The following is a 27,304-nucleotide window of genomic DNA, read 5'->3' on the forward strand; positions in this document are numbered from 1 at the left end:
CCCTGAGGATGTGGCGCAGCAGCCACAGACGGCAATCTCCTTCCGACTTCCTGCCGCAGCTGGGGCCACGTGGCGCGGGGATGTGGGCGGGAGGCGGGGCAGGAGGTCAGGAAACCTCCCCCCGAATGCGCCCGCCGGGACCACCTCCCCTGGCCCCCTTGCGCTCGTTCTCTTCTCCAAACTGCTGCCACGGCTGCCTGCCCATCACCCTGAGAACCCAGTCGAGGCTCCTAGTGTCTCACCTGGCCCCCCTTGCCAACCTCCTCCCTCCTCAGCCTTCCCAGTTCCTGAACTTTCCAAAGTCATGGCTGCCGAGGGCCTCTGTGTGGGCTGTTCCTCCACCCAGACCCCTGTCCTCTGCTCAGAAGACAGCCTTCTCCAGCCTTCTCGAGCCTTCTCGGCTGGCCCAGCCCCCCTCCATCTCAGCTCACATATCTACCTCCCTGACCCCCAGTCCGAAGAAGCCCCCTCTCAGCGCTCAGAGACGTGGGCTGACTTAGAATTTTAGCCTAATTTGATGGGTAGAAGCTTCTGCCATAGGGCCCAAGAGGTGAATTGTAAAGATGCGGTTGCAGGGAGGTCTGTTTGGCTGCAAGTCTGTAGAAAGCATTTTAAACATCCACGCTGTCTGCAGAGATTCCGCTGTGATTTAAAACCCTGAGTCTCAGAGCCTGTGGCCCTGCAGTGGGTCTGGGGACCTCCTTGTACACAGGACAGAGCAGAGGGATTGAGTGCAATCTGCAGACACGTTCTCTTTGGTCCATGATGGGTTTTGAAATAAATTTAGATTAGTTGCCAGTGTTGAAGACGTGGAAGATTTCATGAGGTGGATTTCAGCACTTTTATAGAAAGCTCTTTAGATCTGATCCCGCTGGGCCCACGATCCTGAGTGGCAGCCGCTGGCTGGCCCTCCTCGGGGACAGTGCAGTCAGTCCCCACTGGGCCCACTTCCTCTGTGTTCTGCAGCTAGGAGAGCACAGGTAGTCGAGTGAGGTGTGTGATCCTGGTGTCTTGAGAGTGACCATCACCTTGTCCTGGACAGAGGCCCGTAATTATGTTTCCTTCCTGGAGAAAGAGGTTGGGGTCACTTCCAAGGCCCTTAGCATAAGTGGCCACTTCACCTGCATCTCAGCTCCGGGAGCAAGGTTGGCTGAGAGATGAGATCCCGGGCAGAGGGACCTGCACTCTGCAGCCCACGCTGCCCACATGGCGCCCAGGACTGGGCCCCCCGTCAATTTTGCTTCCTCTCCTGCAGGGCCAGGCCCCTCACCTTGTCTGCTCCTTCCTGAGCCCACAGAGGAGGCTTCTGGGAAAGGATGACTCATGCACTCCCCGAATTTCCAAGCTAGAAAGGCGCTGGGAGAGCGCCTTGGGCCGGGCCAGAAATAGCCGTAACCATTGGGTCTGACCTTGCCCCTCCTGTGCTGTCAAGTTCTGCTTTGGCAAATAAATGCCGCCCTTCAGACCAACCACCTGAAATGTTGCAAGATACAGTAACTTGTTTCCTTTTCCTCTGAATTTTTATTGATTTGTAAACTCCACTCTTAATGATAATAAAATAAAAAGGGGCGGTTATCTTGGTGCCAGCCCTGTAATACATTTCTATCTCCTTTTTCAGTCCTTTTTCACGTGTATACGTGATTGTAATTATAGTACAATTAAAATGCACTCACTTCAGTATTTCTAGCACCCAAAACAAGAGGTTGGCCTGCAATAGGATTCAGTGAGTATTTGTTGATTGTGGAATATTGGTTTAACTATAAAGTGAGCATTTTTCGAATTGCATCATACGCTGATTACCATTACATCAAGTTGTTAGAATATATTTGCCACTTCACTATATTTAGATTTTTTTCCCCTATTTTTCAGGACGATAACTAATGTTGTGCGAGCATTTTTCTCCACATAACTGTTCTTGACTGTTTGGAATTATCTTCTCAGAATAAATTCCAAGCATTTGAATTCTTGGATCAGAGGAGAGAAAAATAAGAATTATAGAAATTGCTTTCTAAAGTCTTATTTATCCCTATTGCCGGGATTGTTTGAGAATATTAGTTTTATCTTAATCTCATCTGCTTTTGGGTTATAATTTTCAAATTTTTGCTTATTTTGTAGTATAAGCAGGTACCTAATTGTTTTGATTTGCCTATCTATACGTGCGGTTATTAGTATGGGTTGAAGAATTGCCTAAGCACTTAATAATAATACTTCCTCTTGTGTGCCATGCCTATTTGAGTAGTTTGTGTATCTATTAGAATATAGATTTTTAGTTGGATTTGGGTGAATTTATCATACAGATATGATTAACTCAATTTTCCTATCATAGTGGCTGCAAACATTTTCCTAGTGTGTGATTTTCCATTTTTAATATCCGGTGAGTCATTATAGGTGTCATTTTCTGTTCTTTGGAGAGTCTGTGAGTGTGGTTGCCAGAAGGACCTTAGAGATCTAACCTGACCTCAGTGTCTGACGGGGACTCTGGCCCAGAGAGCAGAGACCACAGCTCACCGGCCCTGCTGGCGAGAAGGGGCCAGGGCTACCCTGGCCCTGGCCCAAGACTCCTTAGTCTGTGTTGCCACCTGAGCTCCTAAGACTCCCTGTTGCTCTCCTGGCCCAGAAAGTTCTTTTGAGCTGAGGTGTATGCGTCTCTGTTTTGGACCAAGGCGGGCTTTGTAGGACTCTCCGAAGGGGGGCGGTTGCCACTCCAGTGACACGGAGCCAGCCATTCCATCCTTCCGACTCAGGGCATCTAAAAATATCCCGGGCTGGGGAATTTGGAGGAGCCCGTAATCGATTTGTGATCATGAAGCTCTTAACGGGCAGTGAACGCAGCTTTGATATTGAATTACCCTCAGAAGATGCATTAGTTTTGCAGTATCGGCAGCCACCTGTCTGCCAGGTGTTGTCCTAGATATTTGGGGTCTGTAGAGGTGGAGGATAGGGACAGTGCCCAGGATCAAGTTGGATTCTTACATCAGGAGGGCTTTAACTTACTGCTTAGCTGTCTGCCCATCGTCATGGGGGAGGGAGCCCCAGAATTGGCAGGTGACCCCTGAACTGACCAGCAGGAGACTGGTTTAGAAGCCAAGATCCTAATCCCAGCTCTGCCTACACCGTTGACTTCCCGACCCTTAGCGCGTGTTCATGGTCAGGTCTGGTCATCCATTCAGCAAACGTCCAGTGGACACTTAGTTAGGACTCTGTGCTGGGCACTCGCATGGCTACCAAGGTGGCTGGGGCATGGTCCAACCCTCAGGGGATTGTACTTCAGTGGGATAAACAGAAATGCCCACATCTACCTGTGAAACAAGCAGACTTAGAAATGAGTGTAAGTAAAATGCCAGGGGGGCCACACAGGAATCAGTAAATAGTTTGCACAGGGTTTGAGTGGAGCTTCTCGGAAGAGAGGGCACTAAGCCGGGCCTCGAGGGATGAACAGAACTGCGGTTGGGGCTGAGGGAGGAAGATGGGGGAGAAGGGAGAGGACCGTCCAGCTTCAGGGGCGGAGGAACAGACACCAGAGGTGGATGCCGTTGCCCAGTGTGGCCGTAGTGCAGGGAGGGGGCAGGGAGGAGGAGGTGGGTCCTTCGGCAAATGCTGCTTAGAAACCATCAGAGGGAGGGACTTCCCTGGCCATCCAGTGGTTAAGACTCCGCGCTACGACTGCAGGGGGCGCGGGTTCAGCCCCTGGCTGGGGAACCAAGATCCCGCATGCCGCGCGGTGCGGCCAAAAAACAATGAAAATCTTTTTTTAAAATGTGCCAGCAGATCTTGTGTCTGGTGAGGTGCTTAAAAAAGAAAAGAAAAGAAAGAAACCACGGGAGGGTTTAGGGGGATGATGAGAGGGGACATATATCCGACAGCCAGGAAGGTGCTGGGTCTTGAGTGGGAAAATGCTAAGAAAGGAACCCGGGAAGGAAGAGACGTGGGCCTTGGAGACTCGTGCGCTTAGCGTGTGCCTGACGACACCGTCTTCAGTGGTTGGTGACCCAGCAGGAGTGGGCGGCAGACGGCCATCTGCGGTGATTTCTGTTCTGACTGGCCTCAGCCTGGTCGGCCAGAGGCGGGAGAGGGCCGGGGGGTGCAGCCCCCTCGAGGTCTCCTTGCTTAGTTCGGAGAAATCCTGACGGATGGTGTGTGTTTGTTCATTGTTTGCCCACCATATGGGCAGTAGGAAGATGACGTCAGCAGACAGGTGGCCCAAATTCTGGAAGTTTGGAGCCTCTTACAGGGCATTCGTGCCCTAATTCTTTCCCGTTATACGAAGAGAAGCTCTCGTGGTGATGATGACGTGTCTCTGCTTCCATTCCAGATGCCTTAGGGCCCCGTGGGCCGCCCCAGAGGACTCAGTCCCGGTGGCCAGCGGCTCCCAAGCAGCTCACGTGCGCTCAGCCTCAGGCTCCCGCTGACGCACCTGGGAACCTCGCTCACCAGCCCCCACCTGGCATCCTTGCCGGCAGTGCCCTCCACCCCCCCGAGCCATGGAGGCCCCCGAGGTCCCCGTGGGCTCGCTGATTGACTTCGGGGCCGGGGCCAAGCCATCCACCTCCTCGCCCCTGGAGATGCTGTCCCCAAAGCTGCAGGACGGGGACAGCTCCCCGGGCGAGGGCGCGTCGGAGAGTGAGACCACAGAGTCGGCCGACAGCGAGAACGACATGGGCGAGTCGCCTTCGCACCCGTCCTGGGGCCAGTGCCGCCGCTGCTCTTCCAGCGAGTCCTTCTCCTCCAACCAGAGCACCGACTCGGCCAAGGATGCGGAGCTGCTGGAGCTCCGGGAGTTCATGCGCGGCTACGTGGAGAAGATCTTCTCCGGAGGGTGAGCCCCTCGCAGGGCGCCACCGGCCAGGGTTCCAGGCCTCACAAGCTGCTGGGCCCCTCGCGTCTCCGCCCCACCCCAGTGCACGTAGGCCCCCTTGGGGAGCTTCTGCCACTCCTTCCCTCCGCTCAGGGCCCTGGCTTTGCTCCCGCGGCACCTCAGGTGAGCCCCCATGGGCACGCCTTCAGAGGTGGTTGTTAGCTGGTAGTGACTTAGGGGCAGTACAAGGCCAGGAGGTTTCAGTTACCCGCAGCCCTTGGGACGCTTTCGGGCAGCTGAGCCTTAAGCAGCTGCTAGGATGGGGACCCACCCTCGCACCTCTTTCTGGCCTGGCGTTGGTGGTTCTTGACAGTGCAGACAACGAGCAGTGACAGTGGTAGCACAGGTGGGGCCTGGAGTGAGAGCGGAGGCCGAGGGGCCGGGAATCGGACTCACGGCTGTGGCCGTCTCAGCAGCGGAAAGGGGAGCACGCCGCCAACTCGGTTCAGGCCTCAGGCCTTGACGGCCGGTCTTGCATCGTTCACAGCGGTGCGCGAAATGCTGGCGGTCCTGCCCCTCGGATCGTCTCTGGGACCCGCAGCATCAGCATCGCGGGGTGGGGGGGGCCGAGAAATGCAGGGTCGTGAGCCCCACCTGACCCACTGAGTCAGCGTCTGCATTTCAGTGAGGCCTCTACCCGTGCACTCATTGCGGCCTGAGGGGCTCTGGCTGAAGGGACCCTTTTCCCATGTCGTTAAAGCATAAGAAGAATTTCTGCCTGTTGACGCCACGCACCGAGGATGTTCCTCCCTGCTGAGGTTTAGGCCCCTGGTTTGTTAACTGGCAAGGTTGCTTTCCACCTTTTCCAGGTGTGCCCCCGTCTTCTCTGCAGTTAGAAGGGGGAGGAGTTCTAGGATCCTAATATTTGACTGTCCCCAGACTGCTTTTATGTTTGATTTTGAATGCATTCTGGGAGAGCGGTAGATGTGGCTTCCTACTCATTTTGTTTGACTGACACCGAAATTAGTCAGCTTTTTCTGAGTACACCCAGTTCACGCAAAGGGGAGAAAGCCCAGAAGCTCACTAATGTGCCAGGAAGGCCAGTCTAGATCTGTGACAGGCAGTCGGCGACATGGAACGTGGACAGGTGAGTCAGATGCCTCTTTAGGGGCCTTCCACAACGCCCTGCAAACGCCCGGCAAATTCTCACATTTCATCTGGTGTCGGTGCTTGGGATAAGTGAGACCAAGATGTTTTCTATAAAACCTTAAATGAATGAAACTGCAGAAGCCAGTGGATCCTCAGCCTCCTGCTTCCCCCTTTTAGTCGTTACATTTGGGGTAGAGTACTGGCCCCCCCCCCACGAACATGATTGGAAGTGGTTTGAGATCAGGTGAGCATTTTGTCCACCCTGGCGGGGGTGACCCCCAGGCCTGGGGTCCCCCGATCTTCACCCCTCACACGGAGCCGTGGAGAGTCAGAGAGCAGACCGGCTCTTCCGAAGTGCAGAGGAATAAGCAACCATGCCCTGCTTCTGACGGCTGGAGGTGGCGTCAGACCTCTTGTGTTTCTTGGCCCCAGTGGGCTGCTGAGACTGAGCACATTAGGAATTCTTGAATCCAGTCGATGGCTCCGTGCCGACCTCAGCAGCAAAGATGGGGGGCGGTTGGATGAGCTGGAGAGCCAAGCCCTCGGAGAGTTATGGGACCCTTGTGAGTACCCAGACCTCACTGAGGCAGGAGGTCGGGGGAATGCACGTGGGCTTTGGAGCCAGGAGGTCTGGATGGGGCTCCCACCTGCCACTCCCCAGCTGTGTGTGATCCTCCGAGCCGGGCTTCTCATCCTGGAAACAGAAGTAATAGTGTTTCCTCTCGGGGTTGCCCGGAGGCTGAGATGAGCGTCCGCACTTGGCGGGGGCGAGTTACCGTCGGGGTTCCGTGGTGCGGATGCCGAGGGCCGACAGCACCTAGGAGTTCCTCTCCTTCCTATTTCCCTACTGTAGCCATTTTCGTTGCAGAGGATTAAAGCTTTCCTGTCTTTTCCCTTTGCCCTCTTTTCCAGGGAGGACTTGGACCAGGAGGAGAAAGCCAAGTTCGGAGAGTACTGCAGCAGTGAGAACGGAAAAGGCCGGGAATGGTTTGCCCGGTACGTGAGCGCCCAGGTAAGAGGGGTGACGCGGGGCTGTGGTGTGGGGCAGCCCACCCGCTCTGGAGAAGGGAGTTGAGGAAAACGATCCCACCGGAAAAAGAGTAAAGCTCGTCTAGAGATGTTATAAAGTCTAATTAGAATAGTGGAAGATGCCCCACTAGAAAGGAATGCTGGGCTGTCAACCTCATGAAATTCCAGAAAAGTTCGCTTTTTTAAAGACCAGCACATGGGCTATGTCCACACATGTTTTTATTAAATAACCTACAATATTCCATTTTTGTAAAGATAAAATATTCAAGAGAATGACAGCCATGTATGTAAGCTCAGATAAACAGTAAGTTTTAAAAACAGCCAGTAGGTTCTTTTTATTTTTTTCCTGTAAAGTGGATTAAGTTCTTCGTTTTTAAAGTATTTTTTGGTCACAAATAATTTATTCTTCCAAGAAAAATTAGAAAATACAGATAAGCAAAAACAGAGAAACTGCCCATACCTCACCCACCCAGAAAACAGCCAGCGTTGTCATCTTGGGGTCCCATCCCTCTGTAGTTTCCCACACGAGGGTGAGCGCGCGAAGCTCCTGGTTTTAAAAGTCTCACAAGGAGACGCAGGAAACACCTGAGTGATGGTCGGGGGTGGGGCAGCCCTCTGCTGGGTCCCGGTCTCTGGGTAGCAGGGCCTGTCCTGGGCTCGAGCCCCAGCTGTGTTTAGAGATGCTGGGCGGGGTGAGCACGCAGCCCCTCTGAGCTGGGTGCACCTCCGCCAGCGGCCGCCTGACGCGGCTGCCCTCTTCCCGGACAGCGCTGCAACTCCAAGTGCGTCTCGGAGGCCACCTTCTACCGCCTGGTGCAGTCCTTCGCGGTGGTCCTATTTGAGTAAGTGATGCTGCGGCTTAGCGCCTCCGTCCTGACCTCTCGTCCTCCCTCCCTCCCTCCCTCCCCACCTGGGAGACCCCAGTCGTGAGAACCAGCCGCATGCGTCATCAGCTCAATTGCTCCCCCTCCCCCACCACCTCCCTTCCCCCGCGGCGGCAGCATTGTCTGGAAGTCGTGACCAGTATCCAGTATCTCACGGGTGGGGGGGGGCGGCGGGGAGTGAGCGGTCCCCACCTGACAGCAGCGGGCCCCGGGACAGGCTGTGATTACACAGCGGCCCTGCCCTCCTCCAGCTGAGGTCTGGGGTTCTCTGGATTTCCTGTGGTGAAGTACTCTAAACCGGGTCACCGCCCACTAATGAGATGGTTGGGTGGCATCGCTGCCCTGAGGTCTAATGAGGCACCACTGGGGCCTTTTATCGCCGAGGACAGCGTGGGCTGGGGAGAAGGGCCCCCCACCTCCGTGTGGCCGGGGGGGGGCCGGCCACCTGCCTTGAGGGGCTCCTGCTAAGGCCCGCGCACGGCTCTAGGACTCCTGACCCTCTTCCTACATCCTGTCGTGCATCAGAGCCGCACGCGCCCCCCGCAGTGTGAACCGGAGCGGCCGTGTCTACCTGGGGGATCGTGTGGGTGGGGGAACTGCGTGGGGCAGGGAGGGAAGCTCTGACCCTGATCTGGCCTTCGGTTGAGCCCGCTTTCCCCCCTCACCTCAGTGTGGCCTCAGAGCAGGTCCTGGTCCCCTGGCTTAGGCCGTGGCCACTCCTCTGTGTCGCTGTGTCCTTCCAGGCCTGAAAACTCCTCCTTTCCTGTCCCTTCCCCTTCTTCTCCCAACAGAAATGTAGCTGCTCTCTTGACTTTAATTCCCTGTCTCGGTGTCTCCCCAACTTTCTCTGTCCCCCATGCACACGGGGCATGTACTAGAGGAAAATGGCCAAAAGAGAGGAGCCCCTGTTTTTTCCTGCACTTGCTCTCAGAATGTCCCAAGATCAGGGTGTGCTCCCCAGGGGTGGGGGCGGGGATCTGGGTCTGGGAGCTAGTGTGGGTGGAGGGACGAGAGGCCCTCACTGAGGTAGCCAAGGGCCCACGCTTGCTTGCCTCGGGAGCTTCAGTAAAAGAGCCCCAGGGGGTCGGGGGTCAGTGTGGTCTCCTGCCCCAAAGACCCTTTGACCTCGAGACGTTTGCATCCATAATTTTCAGGAACCTGTGTTTTGTGTAGATGGTGCCTGTCTGCATGGTAACGTGCTTATCTAACTCTCAATTTTTCTTCCAGTTTTTCCTTAAGTAAGCAAACTGGTAGGTGGGGGGGGGGGGGGTGTAGTTAACCTCAAGTTCCAACCCTGCCAAAACACAGAATCTTTCATTACTTTGTCTGTGAGCGTATATTTGTTTATGTGGTTGCAAAAAAAAAAAAAAAAAAAAAGAACTTACAGAAGTTTAGTTTTTTAGATTTATTATTTTTATGTCAAAAAGATAAACAAAAATGACCCTCATCCCACATCTAGATAATTTCTGTTGATTTTCTTTCTTTAAGTAACACTAGTCCAAGGTGAAAAACTAAACAGGAAAGGAAAGTACGTGAGGGAACAGGATGGAGAGGCACAGAAGCCTAAGACGGAAAGGAGGTGTTCTTTCACACTCTCTTCTCTCACTTTTCGTCCATCTCTCAGTGATAACCGTCTTAATAAAGCACATACCAGCAAATAGATATTTTTTCTAAAAATGCAGTACTGGGCTTCCCTGGTGGCGCAGTGGTTGAGAGTCCGCCTGCCGATGCAGGGGACATGGGTTCGTGCCCCGGTCCGGGAAGATCCCGCATGCCACGGAGCGGCTGGGCCCGTGAGCCATGGCCACTGAGCCTGCGCGTCACATGCCGCGGAGCAGCTGGGCCCGTGAGCCATGACCGCTGGGCCTGCGCGTCCAGAGCCTGTTACTCCGCAACGGGAGAGGCCACAGCAGTGGGAGGCCCGCGCACCGCAAATAAAAAGGCAGTACTGTGCGTGTGCACTCAATGCTGCGTCTGTAACAGCTGTGAGGTGTTCTAACACATGAACGTACACATGCTCCATAATTAATTTGGCTCCTGCCCTGTCGATGGGCATTTAGCTGACTCCTCATTTTCTTCTCTAATTTGCAGCGCCACAGTGCACATCACCGTAGCTTTTGCCACTGTAACAGTACGAATTCTTAGTGGCAGACAGACCCTCTTTTTGAAGTGTTTCCCCCCTTTTTGTTTGCTAAATTGAATGGATCCATGTATATCTCATACTCTCAATATAGTAAGTGTGATATAATATAGTAAGTATTAATATAATCCTTTATATTTGTAGGATATTGTTTAGCATAGCAAAGGTTCTGGCGCGTCATACTTTAATTTGATTTTCAGCAAGTGGTGTAGGGTACGTAGGTATTCATATTCCCAGTCATTCTCAGGGTGCTGTCCCTGGGCCAGGAGCCTCAGAGCATCAGCTTCCCAAGGCGGTTTGTTAGAAATGCACATTCTCAGGCCCTGCCCCAGACCTGCTGACCCAGAGACTCCGGGGTGGGCCCAGCAATCCACATCTTCACATGGCCTCCCCCACTCCCCCCTGCCAGGGGACTCTGCTGCTGCCCACATCGGGGGGGTGGGTATCATCTAAGCCACTGCTCATTCCTGAGAAGTAGGGGCTGGACGGGGCCAACGGTTTAAGCCTGAGACCTGAGGCCCGACCTCCAGTTCCGGGTCTGCTCCTTGGGGTAGGGCCCTGGCTATTCCACCTTGAAAGTGAAGGAAGCCAGGCGGGTGGATGGTGAGCGCCTTAGTGCCCTAAATCGGACCCGCTCCCAGGCCGGGTGCCTGGACCCAGGGGAGTTCTTTCTGTGGCTTCTCCTCTGGAGTGTCTGGGGAGTGAGGTACTAGCTTAGAGGTGTCTGTGGAACATGCTGGTCTTGTCTCAGGAACGTGCAGAGAGGACCCGGTGGAAGGATCTGTTAGCCAGTCACCTCTCTTTCCATTTCAGGTGTCACCAGATGGACGACTTCGGGCCTGCAAAGAACCTCATGACCATGTGCTTCACCTACTATCACATCGGTGAGACCCGGGGTGCGGCTTACGTGGCAGGCAGACCTGTCACCTTCCAACGCCACGTCAAGTGGGGATTTCTTAAGGCAGAGCTGCGAGGCATCCAGAAAACAAAGGGAGCTGATATCAGGGCGGGAACAAGGAGGAGGGAGACCCCTAGAGCGGGAGGCGAAGAACGGTCCACAGCGTGGGTCAGGAGGCTGACGGCCCTGGCTGGGAGGGCACGAGAAAGTAGACACACGGGCAGGACGCTTCAGGGTAGACGCAGGACATCGTCTCATGTTCTGGCCAAATGTGACACAGGGTCAGCTGTGGACCGGGGTGACCTGGAGCAGCCCGGGGTCTGGGGCAGGGCTCGTGGCCCTGGGGCCTCCTGGTGCATCGCAGCTGGGGGCAGCTGGGGGGCTCCCCGTGTTAAGCGCCTTGGGCTGTGACCACTGGCGCTCGTTCAGGCCGCCGTGAGGGGAGGGTTGCCGAGGGCTTGCCCGCGGGCTGCAGCTGGGTCAGGGCAGCGCAGGCACCAGTGGGCTGGCTCTTGTGGCGCGTCCCCTACCTCTGCAGCTCAACTTCATCGTCTCCTCGCCTCAGCAGCCCACCCTCTCCTTGCTGCTCTGCGCCATTGCAGCAGCTGCTCTGACGGCCTTAGCGTGGAGCCCTTTGATATGGGGCGGGACACATCGGTCCATGCACAGCCTTAGGAAGGGACATACCTCTTTTTCCCTCGCTGCCCTTCTCGCACCGTCTCCCATGTCCAGTGGCCTCCCTGTTTCAGGACCAGCCCAGGTGCCAGCCAGGCCGTCTGGAATCCGCACGGCCCCTCCCTCCACAAGGAGAGACTCTTGTGTCTTCCTCCATCGCTTTGCACGTTACACTTTCCCTGTGCGCTGCTCCCCTGCCCTCGGGCTTGCTGCTGCTTTGGGGCTGGATCCCTGCCTGTCTCCTCTGCAGCCCCTGGCGGCACCTGGCTGACTTGTCCACACTAGGCCCTCAGCGGCCGCCCGAGAGGGCAGGGGCCCCGGCCTCCGTGGTTCCCTTTGGCTCTCATCCCTGCTCTCTCCCCCTGTCTCCAGGTAAACCACACCTGCTCCCCTCCGAGTTCAAGGAGAAGCCGGCCGGGAGCATCGACTCCTACTTGAAGTCGGCCAATAGCTGGTTAGCGGAGAAGAAGGACATCGCCGAGCGGCTTCTGAAGAACACGTCGGCCAAGACGGAGAACGTCAAGGGCTTCTTCGGGCTGGAGACCAAGCCCAAGGGGCCCCTGGCCAGGAGAAGCGAGTGAGTATCGCCTGCGTGCGTCCCTCCCCGACCGTGGGTGTGACAAGGAGGCCACCCTGGCCCAGTGTCGGGAGCATCTCTGCGCCCTCGGCCGTCACTGGGGCCTGAGAGCTGCTCCCGGGGGGCAGCTGCCTCCCCACCCTCCAGTTTTCTGGGGCTTCCAAACGCTGTTCCATTTGCTGACGTGCTGGGATGCTCCCCGTGGGCCCGTGTTTCTAGGGCTGGAGAGGAGCGTGCGGAAATTGTCGGTAGGCAGGAGGGGAGTTACACCCCCCTCCCTGCACCCCGCCTCCCGCTGCCGTGAGAGAAACCGCGTTCCCCAGGGCAGCGGTGTTCCCATAGCCACTCGGGGACCCGCGGGGGGCGGGGCCGCTTCGGAGCAGTGCAGGGACCGAGACTTCCACAAAGCAGGGGCGCCCTGTGGTCCCCGCCGTCCCCTCCGACGGCTCGGTTACAACCAGCCCACTTGGCTTTATTCCTCCTCTGGTCTGGACAGTCTTGGATTCAGAGAAAATGGCACAGAGGAGCCTGAACAGCACATCTCAGGCACTAAAAGGCTGGCAGGTGGTACAAGCGGCGTTGATTTCGTAAACGTGTTTGCAGAGAAGACCACCTTCGGTTTACACGTTGGTTATGAGGCATCATCCCGTTTCAGCAACGTAACAGGGTTCTTTGGGTCGTTTTGTCACTGCTATGGTTTCTCTCCCCAAGGGAGAAAGAAGGCAAGTCCCAGGAGAAGCCACGGAAGACGGGTGAGTGCCTGCCCGTGCTCGCGGGGCCGGGCGGTGCCGCAGCAGCGCCACGAGGTCTCAGTCCGGCCCACGGGGAGCCGCAGGTCCCTGGACGCCTGGGGCTCCAGCTCCCCCGTAGCAGGGGACGCTGTCCTACTGCGCTCTGCTCTGGTCTCTAACTGCTTCCTGAATTTCCACGGAAAACCCGCCTCTCTGGGGATCAACTCCTCCTCCCAGGGGACTCAAGGAAAGTATCCCCAGTGGTGGGGGAGCTGTTCCCGGGACCCTCCCTGGGGAGGAGTCCTCAGGGCCAGGCCTGAGAGCCGCAGGGCAGGTGCCATGGAGTTTCCGCTTATGTTTGTGTGACCTGTGGGATGATGCGGGGCCTGCTGGGAGGGTCGCTGGAGTCGGGGCGGGGCGGGGGTCTGCCTCGCTCAGTCTCCCTCCCCCTCCCGCAGTGACTGTGTGCAGCCCAGAGGAGGAGAGGAAGGGGGAGAAGATCTACCTGTACACACACCTGAAGCAGCAGCCCATCTGGTAAGGCCACCCTCGACGTTTGTCACCAGCACCCATGTCTCCATCAGAAGTGAAGGCCAGGGCTTCCTTGGTGGCGCAGTGGTTGAGAGTCCACCTGCCGATGCAGGGGACGCGGGTTTGTGCCCGGGTCCGGGAGGATCCCACATGCCGCGGAGCGGCTGGGCCCGTGAGCCGTGGCCGCTGAGCCTGCGCGTCTGGAGCCTGTGCTCCGCAACGGGAGAGGCCGCAACAGTGAGAGGCCCGCGTACCACAAAACAAACAAATAAACAAAAGAAGTGAAGGCCACTCACGCCCCCTAGGAGAACCAAAGGAGAAAAGATGGGCGAGGATGCAGGGAAATTGGAAACTCGTACACGGCTGGTGGGCTTGTCCCACGCAGCAGCCACTGCGGAGAGTGGTCGGGCAGCAGTTAAACAGAATTTTAGCCCATGACCCCGGCAGTTTTACTCCTGGGTAGATACTGAAAAGAGTTGAAAACAGGTACTCAAGCAAAAACCTGTGCACGTATGTTCATGACAGTGTCATTCGTAAGAGCCCAAAGGTGGGTACATGAAATGTGGGCTGTCACTCAGCCACGTAAAGGAATGAGGCACCCACCCCTGCCACGACATGGGTGGACCTGGAAAACGTTCTGCCACGCGACCCAGGCCAGACACAGAAGACCACGCAGCGTAGGTACACAAAATGTCCCGGAGGCAAAGCCCTGGAGACAGAGCAGATTGGTGGTTGCCAGGGGCTGGGGGAAGCCGGGAGTGCGGTGATGAAAATGTCCCGGAAATGGATAGTGGCGGTGGTTGCACAATTCTGTGAATATACTAAAACCCACTGAACTGTGTCCTTGAAAAGCGTGCATTTTACGGTATGTGACTTATACCCTAGTACAGCTGTTCTGTGTGTGTCAATAATGTACACACGTGACGGCCGTGGTTGCAGTGGGAGACCAGTGGTCAGGGGACATCTCGCCCTCTGTCTTTCTCTGAGGACGCTCTCGTCCCTCTGAAGCCTCTCCGTCGGTGGCTTTTATTTCCTCACACGGAGGCGGTGTAGTAGCCCCTGGAACCCCAAGGGTGTCAGACGTGCCCCTCCCACGAGGATCACAGTCTAGCTGCGGTGGGAGAACCTGGGGCGGCAGAATGGGGCGCGTGAGGCACGCGGCCGGCCAGGGCTGGGCTGCAGCTGTCCCGAAGCCTCCGCGAGGAGAGCCCACCCTGCAGGGCCAGCCTCGGGGGGAAGCAGGGAGAGGGAGCCCGGCAGCCCCGGTCCCACCGTCTGACGTAGCTTGGGCCCCTCTAGGCTCCGCTGCTGTCTTATCTGCAACAGGGCTCAGCCCCACTTTTCTGTACAGAGCCGGGTGGTAAGTGTTTTAGGCTTGACAGGCAACCACTGCCCTCCGCTGCTGTGGTGCCAGAGCCGCCGTGGACAGGGTGTAAGTGGGGGTGTGGCTGTGATCCCATAAGCTTGATTCACACAGACGGAGAGCCCGCTGGACTCGGCCCACGTGCCGTAGGTCTGCTGACCCTGATCCCTGGGAAGCGTGCCTCTTCCTCGTGTGTCGCTATAAATACGTTTGCCCTCTGCACGTGGCCTGTCCCTGCCGGGGCTCCCTGCCGGGGTCCCATTCATGTTACTAGGCCGTGTTCTAGAGAAACAGGCCTCCTCAAAGCCTCTGCTTCCTGTTGGGAGCTCAGCCGGAGGCAGAGAAGGGGAGATGGCCTTTGCCCACATCCCGCTGGTGGCGGCTTCCCCTTTGACCCCACGAGTCCAGGCCGAGTCCTGGGAGAGACGCACGGATGCCCTCAGGATACGTTGCCAGGTGGTGGGGGGGAACCAGCTCCATTGAGGATAAAGGCACGTGGGCCTTGTCTGTCTTGCAGGCACACGCTGAGGTTCTGGAACGCGGCCTTTTTCGACGCTGTCCACTGTGAGAGGAGAAAGCGGTCTCCCACCACCAGGTAGGAGCCAAGTCCAGGCCCGCTTTGCCCCAGGGAAGAGGACCAGGGCGAGGCTTTATTGTCCCGTTCCTGAAGAGGAAAGCAGGAGGACGGAACGGCTGAGTCGACGCGTCTGTTTCTTCCTCAACCCCTGGCGGCCCCGGTGCCCCGCAAGCTGCCTGAAGGGTCCCGGGCGCACCGCTTCCTGGGTGGGGGGGCCAGCTTGCATGAGCGCTTCCTGCCCCGGGCTCCGGCATGACTCGGCCTGACCCTCCTAAGAAATGCAGACTCCCACCGAGTGAAGCCCACAGGGCCCCCCTCGGACCCCCTCTGCCTGTCTCTGTGAGACTCCAGACTCCCGAGCTGAGACCGCTGCCGCGGGACCCTGGGTGCTGGGCTCACGTCTGGGAAGGGCAGTCGCTACTGTCAACCTACTCCTCTGGGCTGCAGCTTCCCCGAGGGCAGTCTTGCCGCTTCGGAAGACTCCCTTTGTAAAGCGGTTCACTGAGCACTGGGCAGCGGCGAGGGCTGGGCACGGTGCTCAGCTCTCTCTGGCCACGGCGGCGAGCTAAGGCTGGTGCCTGCTGTGTGCAGCAGCGGGGCGGGGAAGGGGCAGCGGCCTCCCAGGCCTGGGTCACCTCGTGGGCCCCTCCAGTCATGGGACTTTGAAGTCTGAGTCTCTCCTCATTGATGAAATTGAATCCCCGCCTTCTTTGACCCTGGGGAGACCCCTTAACCTTTCTCCCGGCAGGAGAGAGGGCAGGTGCCTGCTGGTTAAGGCTTTAGTCCACGAGCACTTGGGGGATCTTAAGTGAAATCTTTTTTGGGGGGGAAGTAAACCCTATCGGGATGACCTGCCTCGTACCCCACGGCGGCCTGCTGTGGCTGTGTGCCCCAGGAAGGCAGGGGAGCACGTGGAGAGGAAGCGATGCTGGAATTCCTAAGGATTCTAGAGAGAGAGTTCTCCGCCCTTCTGGGAGTCGCAGATGCAGGAAGTGCCTGTAGGCGAGGGGGATCCTCGTGTTGCTTTGCTCTCAGACTCCTGGGCCACTGCCCCCCGGAACCCCGTCTCCATATCCGTCTCCGCTGTGATAACCCTCCTTCCACGCTTTGCTCTCTTTTCCATCCACATATCTTGCATGACTTTGACGTGTTCCTCTGTTTACCTGTTTCTGCTGCCGCTCCAGAGGGGATGCTGGAGAGGAGGAGAAGAAGAGGTGTGTGTCCACGTGACTGTCCATGGACAGTGCGGGGGCCCTTCGGGGCCGCTGGGTCGGAGGGGAGGGGGGTGTGACCAGACGTGGGTGTGACTCGCGGCCGGCGGGCCCAGCGCTGGGACAGGCTGGCGACAGACAGTGGGGAGCTCGCCGAGCATAGAGACCCCGAAATGGTCAGGAGACAGCCACGGCCCCCGAGAGCCCCACGAGGCCCAGTGCGCATCCCGAGAGGAGAGGGCAGTGAGGTCCAGGAGGTCAGCTCCGACCTGGAGCGAGTCCAGCCTCCATGGGCCACTCTGGCCCTCCCAGCGGACCCCGAAACCACACCCTTGGGTTCCCTTGTTGTCCGCTCGGTCATTGATCCGGGCTCAGGAGCTGCAGGTCGGGCCAGAGGACCTGTCCCTGCAGTCGTGCCTAGGGGCCTGCGGGCTCTGGCAGACCCTCGCCCACTCTGACAGGTCTGGGGGGTCCCGGAGGAAGGACAGCTGCTTCCTTCCCCCGGCCACTGTGTGATGTGAGGCCTGTGTGTGTGAGGGGGTCCCCTGAAGACAAAGGTCTAGAACAGGCTATTTCCTGCGAGCCCACGGTGGGGTCTGACTGCAATTGTTTGAACTTGATATGTGCTCGATATCTTGGTTAAGATATTTTTAGAGTGAAAGGCCTGCCTATTCAAAATATAGTTTCTGATTCAGTACTTGTTTTTAATTTGGTGGAAATTTCCCAAAGCATGCTTCCTTTAATCAGTGATGTATTTTTAGTGCTTATTGTTTTATGAGAAATCTTGTTTTTTTTAACGCAGCCTTATTATGGCTTTAAAAGGAGCATTTGGGCACGGCAGCTACCTCCATTCCTAAAAAGCTCCCAAGTTCCCACAGACTCTCTGGGGGGCGGGGGTGTGTGTGTAATTAACCAGCCTTCCTGGAGCAAGGCTTCCCAGCACCACAGCCGAGGCCCGACAGGGCTGGAGCATCATGACCTCTGAGCCCCACGAGGGGAAGTGAGCCTCTGGGCCTCACAGGCCTCCTCACCCAGAGCAGATGTGGCCTGGCCATGCACATCCCAGATCTGACCCCCAGGACACCCCGAGATTGGGGGCCGGGGGTTGGCTCTGGGTCCTTGGGCAACCTTGTGCCTCCAGCATGATTCCTCTTTGGCAGACTCTGCCGGCAGCACCATCAGCACCCTCTCTGTTCTCAGAGGCAGAAATGTCCCCGTTTCAGGAGGCTTCCTCTTCTGTAAGCTGCTGGACACATCCGAATTCCCACTGTGGCAATGTAGACACACGATCTGCCCTCCTGGGGTATTAGACCTCGACCAGTATTGGGTGCTGAACTCAATTTTAAGGAATTGATTTGTTGGTAGGCATCCCCTGATCCCAAATGACCTTCTACCTATTTCTTCAGAGATCAGATAAAATGTCCCAACTCTAGTCCTCGCCACAGCAAAAGGACTGACCTCCTCATCTGGGTCAGGGCTGCTGTGCTGCACGCCTGCGAGGGAGCCACTTCCACATGGTCTGGGGTTGTGCAGTGCACAACCTGTGCAACAGTACCCAGCGAGCCTGGTGGTGGTGTGGGAGTTTATGTGGCTGGACGATTCTAAGGGTGACCACTCAGGGAAAAAGGATGGGAAGGAACATCGCATGGGATTAGCATAGTGCCTGGAAGCACATTCCAGGTGTCTTCGTGGGTGTCCTGTCAGCATGAGGAGACTGGGAGACTGACAGTGCCGCCTCTGTTGCGCCCTGGTGTCCCATGGCTCCCGCTCAGCTGCAGCGGCACCAGTAGCCTCCCTGGGCTGGGAGGGGAGAGAGGAGTTAAGAGTCGATGTTGTTGGTTCTGTTCCTCTTCTTTCAGCTTCTCCATCGCCCTGACCCCTCACCCCCTCATACTGCCTCTTCTCTCCCTTTTCTTTTGTCTTTTTCCTCTCAGCCCTGTTTTAGTCAGACTCCTTGTCCAGAGTGTAATTTTTAAGGGGAAATAGGCATCTGCTCACTTCTCAGGTGGCCACGCGGCTCCCATGCCCCGGGGGGTGGAGGTGGAGTGGTGCAGTGGCTGACGGTCCTGGGCCCCTGGGGACAAGGGTGCTTGGCCGTAAGGGGAGGGGCTGACGCCCTGCAGGATGGGGCGGCGTTCGCTCTCAGTCAGGGACACCGAGCTCAAAAAGAGCTCAAAAGCGCACTTCCCTGCCCGAACCCTGAGCCCCGCGCTGCTTCACGGAGAGCACGTGGAGCCTCACGGGCCGTGGTCCCTCCTCGTTGGGTTCCCGGCTTCGCTGAGAGGCTCTGTGCCGTCTTCTCCGTGCTCACGGGCCCGTCCCCGCGCCCTACGAGGCAGCCTGGGAGCACAGTGAACGGCAGAGGCGGGCCGGCCTGATGGGCCGCGTGTGGTCAGAGGCCGCAGACGCTCGCTGGGCTCCTGACCCCTGCTCCGCCGGCTTCTCGGCACGCCTCCCCACCGGTGACACGGGCCTCGGCCTCCGTGTCCTTGAACCTTAGAGAAGGATGTGGGGGCAGCGTTCTCGTCTCCCGGAGAATGTTCCGGGCAGCCGCTCAGCGCACATTGTCTCTGGGTCCTGAGCCTTGTCTCCGCCAGGAGAAGGTGATGAGTGTGGGTCTCGGGCCCCCAGGCAGAGGGGCAGCCTTCGGTCAGGCTTCCTAGAAGCAGCGCCAGCAGCTCTTCGGCAGAGGTGTCCCCTCTCTGTCAGGGAGGCCAGCACCTGTGGGTCAGAGCAGGAGGGGGCCAAGCGGCGGGGATGTGGGCTCTGAAGCCCCTCCGCTGCCCCTCCTGTGCTTGCAGAGAGAGGTGGTGCCACATGACCCAGGAGGAGCGGGACGACAGCCTACGGTTCAACGAGAACATCACCTTCGGGCAGCTGGGGTGAGCGCCAGGGCCGGCCTGCCACCCGCCCCCCCCGCCCCCCCCCGCCCCGCCCTATGACCCGGACGGGGCCACGCCCACTCCGGGTCACCCAGGAGATGAGCAAGCAGGGCGGTGTGAGGGGGGAGCGCCACCCTTATGACGTCACACATCCCCGACTCAGTGTCACGACCACTGTGCGTTCTTAAATGGCTCAGAAGCACACGATTCGCTCCACTTGGCCTTGACTCCGGTTCCTAATTAGTCCGCCCCTAACACGGTTTCATGGTGAGCAGGGCTGGCCGATGAGGCGATTTGGTTTTACATCTTTCTATCGATTCCCCGGCCCGGTGGGTTGCATGTCGGGCCCCGGCTCCCTTCCCCTCGGGAGGCGGGAGGGCTGCCAGCTCACAGCCGTGTCCCCCCAGCACGTTCACGCACAACATGCTGGCGTTCGGGCTGAACAAGAAGCTGTGCAACGACTTTCTGAAGAAGCAGGCGGTGATTGGCAACCTGGATGAGGGTGAGTGGCGGCAGGGCCGGGGTTTTGGGGGCGAGTGCGCTGCGTGCTGGAATCCCCACCCGGCTCAGAGGACTGTCCCTGCTGTAATTACCCACGGGACATTAAACGTTCCTGTCGGCCTGCATGCGCGGGACACTCTTCCTTCCCCTTGGAGACCCAGTTCTGCCGGGTAGGGCTTGCCCACGTGGGGCAGGATGGTGCGGGGCCCACCAGGTCAGTGCTTACAGACAGGGCCCAGGAAAAGATATAACTTGGTGCTCAGACTCTGACCTTGAAAATGCGCAGACTCTGGCGCTGAGTTGCCCCTCCGTCTAAATGGCCACCACATGGCCTGTCTTCGTTGCTTGAATGACACGTGGCCGCAGGTCCCGGGGGAGCGGCGGGGGTCTTGAGGTCTTTCCGGCATCTCTGGCTTCTGTAACGGGAGGGGACACGTTGCTGATGTCAGCTTCCCTGATCGACAGCTGGCCTTTAGGCGTCATCCCACGTGCTACAAGATGCTTCCTGCGTGTCCCCTGAAAACTCTTCCGCTTAGACATAGATTTGTACAGATCGATATTGTTTACAAATAAAACTCCATCCTGGACCGAGTTAAAGAGGGCCAAGTACGGGTGGCCTCAGGCGGTGCCCCCGGAAAATCTCAAAGTGCTGTCACCAGCCCCACCACTCGTCACAGGGCAGGAACACTGTGCCCTCCACCACGTGACCCCTGCATGGCCTCCAGGACCCACGCCCGGCTCCCGTGACAGGGTTCATCTGCCCACACCAGGCTTCCTGGGGGCCTGCGGGGCTGCCCTGTGGCGCGTCGTTGCCACGGGAAGATGCATCCCGGCTCCACGGAGCCCACTGCCAGGCCGAGGGCACTCCTTCAGAAGCCCACACTCGCCATGCCCGGGAGGGCCTGCTTTGTCATCACCCCGAATGAGAAGGACCTGCCCGTCCGTGTCGCCGTCTCTCTCACGAGGAATAACGTTGTTCTCTCTTCCAGAGCAGTACAAGCTGCTGAGTGACCACATCGAGCAGATGGCCGCCGAGTAGGCCTCGGCAGTTGGCCCGAGGCTCCCCCAGGAGGACTGTGGGTGCGCGCCTCCCTCCCGGGCCCACGGCTGGCTGTCACCCCCCCGCCCCCGCATGACATTGGCAGCACCCAGAGGCGCCCCCCACCGCCCTAGAACTAGCGGCTAGAAGAATCTGGTTGCCCGTTTTCCCTGCCTCCCCTCTGCCTGTGTCTGCTCCCCCACCTGCGTGCCAAAGTGTCTCTGGGATTACACAGCTAACACCGAGGTGACTTTCCATATCCCCGAGTGGCAGACCTGCGACGTGGGACCGAGGGGGCGCAGGAGGGAGGATGCTGGGTCCACGATGGGCCGGTGTCCATCGTAGCCTCCTGCGGGAGAGGCTGGGGTGCACATGGGAGGGTAGGGAAGGGCAGCTGTGGGGTGGCACACGCCAGTGACACAGGGCAGTCAGGAGTGATGATTGGGGGCCCCCCGGCAGGGTGGGATGGGGTTCCTCCCACAGTGGGGTTCCTGCGGAGCGGGGACCAAGCAGAGGGGGCGGGGGCCTCTGAGTGTCGGTCCACGGCTGGTGCTGGCTCTTTTCCGGGTCCCCTCTCCGTGCAGCAGGGACGGGAGTCCCAGGAAGCTCCAGGAGGAGAGGGAGACCCCCTATTCCAGGACGGGAGAGAGACCGGGGCAGAGGACGTGCCTTCCCGGCTGCAGAAGGCCCGGCCACGGTCAGGGGTGTGGGCGCCGGGAGACGGCACGGCTCCGAGTGGCTGTGTTGGACCCACGTAGCACTCAGGTGTCTGTGTCAGGCTGTCTGAGATGTCCCCGCGCAGCCGACAGCTTCCTTCTGGAGTGGAGACGCTTCCGCCCCTTGCTCCCTGGGAGTAGCTCGGGGCCATCAGTCCCGTGACAAGCACAGGCAAGAGAAGCTTCTTCAGCGGCTTCGGGACAACCGCCCTTTCTGAAAGCAGACAGTGCTGCCCTTTATTTCAAAACAGACAAAAGAATCTGTGTCAGCGTTACAGGCACCGTGGCAGAGGCCGCTTGTGGCGGTGACTGTGTGAGGCGGGGTAGCGGGGCTTCGGAGGGTCGGGCCCTCCACCCCGGCCGCCTGGGGAAGCCTGTACCTTCCGCCACCCGAGCCCTTGGACCACTTTCCTGTGGACTCTGCGGACACCCCCTCGCCGTCTCAGGTGCCGGGAGCCGGGGCTCTTCCCCCCAGGTTTGTACCAGGCACAGCTGACCAGCCCAAGGGACTGCAGTCTGGCCAGCAGGCCTCCAGCCTGCCAGCAGCTTCCCTGGCGAGCCCGGTTCCCCCGCCCCAGCCCCAGCTCTTGGGCGCTGACAACGAGGCCAGCGGGGCTCCGTCCTTCCCGCCTTGGTCCTTCGTCCCGTGTCCCCGCTGCACCTCCTCCAGCATGACAAGCACACGCCAGATACCCAGCCCTCCGGCCCTCCAAGTTTCCCCTCGTGGGGGATGCCTCCCTGGAATGTTCCAGAGCAGAGCGTGCGTTGGTTGAGCCGAGGAACGCACATCCGGGTGATTGTAAGAGAGATGACAGGAAACACGGCAGGACCCGAGTGTGCCGGCGTGAGCTGCTCCTCCAGGAGACCTGGGGGGCTGGGGCTTCAGAAACCCTGCTGTTTTCGCAATGGCGTGTGCGTGCACGCGCACGTGTGTGCGTGTGTGTGTGTGTGTGTGTGGTGGCAGCCTCTCTGGCCGTGTCACTAAACAAAGCACAGCTGTGTCGCCAGTTTGCCTGTCCTGTGCGGGGCGGGCCATACGGGCCGGAGCGCCTCCACCCGATGCTGGGCCCAGTGATAGGACGGGTCTCTATGGAACGCGTTTCAGAGAAATCACATCCAGCTGACGGGTGTGGGGGCCCCTCCTCCAGCGCCTCCTGAAGATGACGCAGCCCCTCCTGAGACAGCCCCTCCTGAGACGTTCAGCTACGACCCCCGCGTGTGCTGTGCTCCCCCCACCCCCCACAGGAGCCGGGCCACGTGCCCTCGCAGGGCTCTCCCCCTGTGGCCGCGTGTCGTTGGCTTTCTCAGTGGTTAGTTGAAAGGCATTAAGATTTTATTCTAAAGGTGCCCAAAAGACTTATCCTTGTACATAGAAGATTTTTGTACGGACGTTCGATCCAGTCTGATTTCTGGAGGGAGACAGTAGGTTCTGGGTCTTCCCAGGGGTGCTGGGGAGCTGGCGGCTCTCTCCCCGCAGGGTGGGGCGGGAGGGCCCGTGCAGCCTTGGAAGGAAAAATGCAGCTTTGACTTCTTGGGGCTTTTCCAGGCACTTTAACTTCAAGATGATCTTGAGACCTTTTTTTTTTCCCATACAGGCCTCTTGAAATAGCAGTTGAAGGTAGAAGGAAGGGTTGCTTTGGGTTTTTTCCTCTCCCCTGGTTTGTGTAAATCTAGCTCCTAAGAGTGGAGTCTGACCCCAGAAGTGCTGCCTGTTGCTTTCAGCCCTACGAGGGGACACTGCCGGAGACCGTGGGCCTCGTGGAGTGACCAGTGTCGGGGTGGCTCTGAGGCTGTCCTGCTGTGTCCTGGTGGCGTCTGCCTTTGGCTGAGCATTTCACCTCGGAGTGTCTGACCACTGTCACCCGGAGGACGCACGGCGTGCCTAGCAGGAGCTGGCAGCCTGCCTCGCTGACGTTTCCTCTCTCTGTGGCACGATCTTCCCTCCGAGGCCCGCTCCGAGCAGACAGACACAGGGCGGGCTCTCAGGTCCCAGGGCGGAGAAGTCTCACCCCGCCGTACACACAGGAGGCTCTGGAGAAAGAACTCTGGTGGCCTTCCCTGTAAACTCAGGACCCTTAGACTCAGGGCAGGAAGCGTCGGGTCATATCCACGAGGAGAGTTTCCAGTCCCAGTAGGTTCAGGGTCCCGAGCCAGGAGCTTCGAAGGCCTGCGTTAGCAATGGCATTTCAGTCTCCTGCTGTCTGCCCTTCAGGGCTATGTGAATCGTAATGAGCCAAAAACAGCTAATTCTCCCAAGTGAAAAGTACCCTGCTTTGGAAATAGGATGGTGTCGAGATGTGCTTTGTACGTCTTCAGCCTTTGCTGCAGTTTTAGCAATATCGTTAGATGTTTAAGAGGGGCTGTGCTGGTATTCAGGTTATATCTACCGTGTGCGCCCGTTTAATCGAAGGCAGAACCAAGTTCTGATATTGTAAGTTCTTTGTACAGTGAAAGGGAGTAGACCGTGATTTTCCTATCGCCGAAAGGGGAGAAAAGCAGACCAAGGAGCTCTTAAGTTGCCAAAAGGAGGGCTGGAGAGAGTCCAGTTCGCGAGTTTTGTGCTCCAGTGAAACCCGGGACGGTCAGGGTCACGGGCAAGCCCCACGCTGGGTTTAGGGCAGAGACCCAGCACTGGAGTCAGAGGTGCCGTCTGACCTTTCTCTTTCCTCCTTCCCGGGAGCTGGAACCAGTGGAGCCCGTACTCACCTCTCCCTGCCCGGTTAGACGGTGAAGTTCATTGCCGTGGAGAGGTGGCAGGCTTGAGGGTTGCTTTTCCGTCGGCTGTTTCAAGTGCGTTGGTTTATCGCCCAGAGCACTTGGTATTGCAGCCTCCCAGTGTGAGAAGCGCAGTGTTTACGCCACAAAGGGGCTTGCGAGGAGTTTTGTTGAACCCAGGTGACCGTGACCAGCAGTCAGGGCTGCAGCTACAAGCCTGACCTTCCTGGGCGTAGCTGCACCCCGACGAGTTGGCTTTTCAGCGAGTGGGGATCCCAGCAGGTCGGTGCGGTTAGATCAGCTCTATGGCCAAATCACCTACAATTGAGACAGCTGGGCAGCCAGGGGCCTGAGCCATTTGCCAGAACAGCAGGGAGCTTGGGAAGCAGGCGGAGAAGGGCCCGGCACCAGCCTCGGGGGAGGGGTAGCAGCCGGGCGGTGCCAGGCTTGTCACCCCCTGGCCACCCTCTTCCTCAGCCACAGGCAGAGCTGCGGGGCTGGGGGCCCATGGCCCCTCGGTCCCGGGGTTCTTCTCGCAGCGCCCCACCCCCGGCCTTTTAGTTTCCTTGAACCACTGTTTCTGCCACTCAGCCATCTCCCCGTCTTCCTGCAAATCACTGATCCCTTTTTACGATTCTTGAGGGGGAGTTTCGCTAGAAAAGCCTTTGAAGCTGAGTTCGTACAGGGGAATGGCATCGGTGACAAGTGCTCCTAACTGGCTGGTGTGCGACGTTCAGACCTGGGCTGGAGCCAGGCCTTAGTCAAGTCACATGTCCCAGTACGTCCTTGTCGCCCGGCGGCCGGAAACAGGCCTGTGTGGGTTCTCCAGATGGTTCCCACCCAGGAGCACCCTCAACGCCAAGACCCTCCGCGTGGCCGGGCCCCCCAGCCTCGTTCTGCCGCCATCTCCCTGCAGTCCCTCTCCAGCAAGCGCCTCGGGTGGCCGGCCTACCTCGTCCCTGGGTGTCCTGGCGCTGGCCTGTGTCCCTGCGTTGGCTGGTCTGTCTGAGCTTGAGATGAGTGAAGGGCTGCGGGGGGGAACCTTCCCCCTGGCTGTGTCCCCAGGAGTCAAGGGGACACTGCTCCCGCTCTAGAGTTCTCGGTTACTATTGGAGAAGGAACACCTTGTCATTTCCAGGAGCGAGTCAGGACGGTCTGGGTTTGCCCGTCTTCCCATCACTCTGTGCAGGCGGGGGGGACCCTGCATCCTCGCTTGTCCCGCAGGGTCAGACCAGGGCGCTGTCGCTTGGCGCCCTCCTGAGCAGCACAGACGGGGTCGCTGAGCTGGAAGGAGGGCTCCTGCTGCTGTGATGCCCCTCGGACCCCGGGGGGCTGTGCCTGTCCCCACCTTGGTCCTGGACGGTGCACTCGCGGAAATGAAAGGGAAGTGCTCAGCAGGCCCGGTTCCCACACACAGGCTGCACATGCGGGCCCTGATCTGTCCCTGTGCTGGAGGCTTGCTTAGGTTCCCGTGGACGCCTTGAGATGGACGGGCCGACCATCTGAACAGTAGGAAAGGCTCGAACTCAAATGGCAGGTACCTCCCCTTAAGACGTGTCAGCTCGAGAGCTTCGTGGCTCTAACTGTGGCCTCTGGGGCTTCAGGAGGGTCTCCCACGTGCCTCCCCTGTTTCTCTCCCACCCATTGGTCTCGGACCTGAACTTGCCTTGGCCATATCCACGCATTGCCCTTAGCGGCCCAGAAGCCGGGGTCCGCGACGCAGGTATGTTATATGTACACTTACGCAATTTCGTGTCCCACGAGGCGACGTTCTACAAACTATATTTTCAGGTGGAGAAAGTTTCAAGGTCGAGCTCTCAGAACAGTGCTAAAATCAAAGCTGTTTCCTGTGAAGAAAAAAAAAACCGTCTATATATTTCACCTCAGATTGTCAGAAGGCAGAAACTGAAATAAATTCTTAAAAAAAAGAAGTCAGTCTGTTGAATTTTTGTTTTCACATGTCCGTGAGCACATTTTTTTTTTTTTTTTTTTTTTTTTTACAGAATTTACAATCTTCTCAGTGATGACAGAGAAAACACCTTTTTTCTGGGGTCAAATAGACGTTCTCCCCACTTAGGCTAAGCAGCTGGGTCTTGTGCAGACGTGTGTGTGTGTCGTGGCCAAACCGATGGGCAGAGGGAGTGTCCGCTGAGTCACCGCCGGGGTGTGTTAGTGAACGGAGGGGCCTTGGCCTCCAGGATGCCTCCGGCCCCTTCCAGCTGATATCCTGGTCTTGCCTTTGAGCCACAGCTGCCTCACTTCTTGCTTTTGGGGGTCGGGGGGCTGTGAGTAGAACGCGATTACCACCCCCGCCTGACACACACAGGACACCTTCATCATCCCTTACAACTTGGTTTGACAGACGTATTTTGTGAAATGTTGGGCTTTCTTTTTTTCTGATTATAAGAGGTCAATAGCCATGTTCTAACTCTCCAGACTAACAGATCCGGGAGGTAAGCCTGAGGACCAGCACAGGGCCTAGAAGAAGTGTCCTTGGTACCTGGAGAAGTGGACTCAGTTCCAGGGGCCCCGGGTGGGATGGTTCCCAGGGCGAAGGTGCAGGCAGGTCCCCCAGCCCTGGCCTGGCCACCTGAGATGGGCTGGGGTATGTGCCCTGATGCTCGGTGGGGCAGGGGCCAGACCGCCCTGTCTCTGGTTCTCCCACCCAGCCTGGAGGACCGGCCCGGGTGGTAGAAGCCTTCACACCTGACTTTTCCTCAGGTGCCAGGAGAGTCCAGCAGCTGAAGGCCAGGGGCTGGATTCAGAGGCAACTCCTGGTGACAGGGAAGGACCCCTCTGAAGGCAGCAAGGATTCTGAAGAGCACGGGGACCCGAGCCTGGGTCCCGTTCTACCTCCCCACCAACCCACTGCGTGCCTTTTGCCAAATTGT

General features: G+C 58.1%; 1 protein-coding gene across 2 annotated transcripts in view; it reads left to right on the plus strand.

Annotated features, from left to right (window-relative positions):
* The window catches only part of KIAA0513 (KIAA0513 ortholog), a 59,279-nt gene extending 32,945 nt beyond the window's left edge, over positions 1 to 26,334 (plus strand). Inside the window, exons 2-13 of one of the 2 annotated variants that reach the window (XM_060288415.1) lie at positions 4,313 to 4,816; positions 6,857 to 6,956; positions 7,742 to 7,815; positions 10,811 to 10,881; positions 11,943 to 12,147; positions 12,859 to 12,899; positions 13,337 to 13,415; positions 15,290 to 15,367; positions 16,534 to 16,563; positions 19,362 to 19,442; positions 19,850 to 19,944; positions 20,933 to 26,334. In XM_060288415.1, coding sequence (XP_060144398.1) covers positions 4,482 to 4,816; positions 6,857 to 6,956; positions 7,742 to 7,815; positions 10,811 to 10,881; positions 11,943 to 12,147; positions 12,859 to 12,899; positions 13,337 to 13,415; positions 15,290 to 15,367; positions 16,534 to 16,563; positions 19,362 to 19,442; positions 19,850 to 19,944; positions 20,933 to 20,982 — 1,239 coding nt within the window. In that variant the 5' untranslated portion in view covers positions 4,313 to 4,481 and the 3' untranslated portion in view covers positions 20,983 to 26,334. The remainder of the gene's footprint in view (positions 1 to 4,312; positions 4,817 to 6,856; positions 6,957 to 7,741; positions 7,816 to 10,810; positions 10,882 to 11,942; positions 12,148 to 12,858; positions 12,900 to 13,336; positions 13,416 to 15,289; positions 15,368 to 16,533; positions 16,564 to 19,361; positions 19,443 to 19,849; positions 19,945 to 20,932) is intronic. The other variant, XM_060288416.1, reaches the window with a different exon arrangement.
* Positions 26,335 to 27,304: the final 970 nt, after the last annotated feature.

Source organism: Globicephala melas, chromosome 19, assembly GCF_963455315.2.
Source record: "Globicephala melas chromosome 19, mGloMel1.2, whole genome shotgun sequence".
Classification (NCBI taxonomy): Eukaryota; Metazoa; Chordata; class Mammalia; order Artiodactyla; family Delphinidae; genus Globicephala; species Globicephala melas.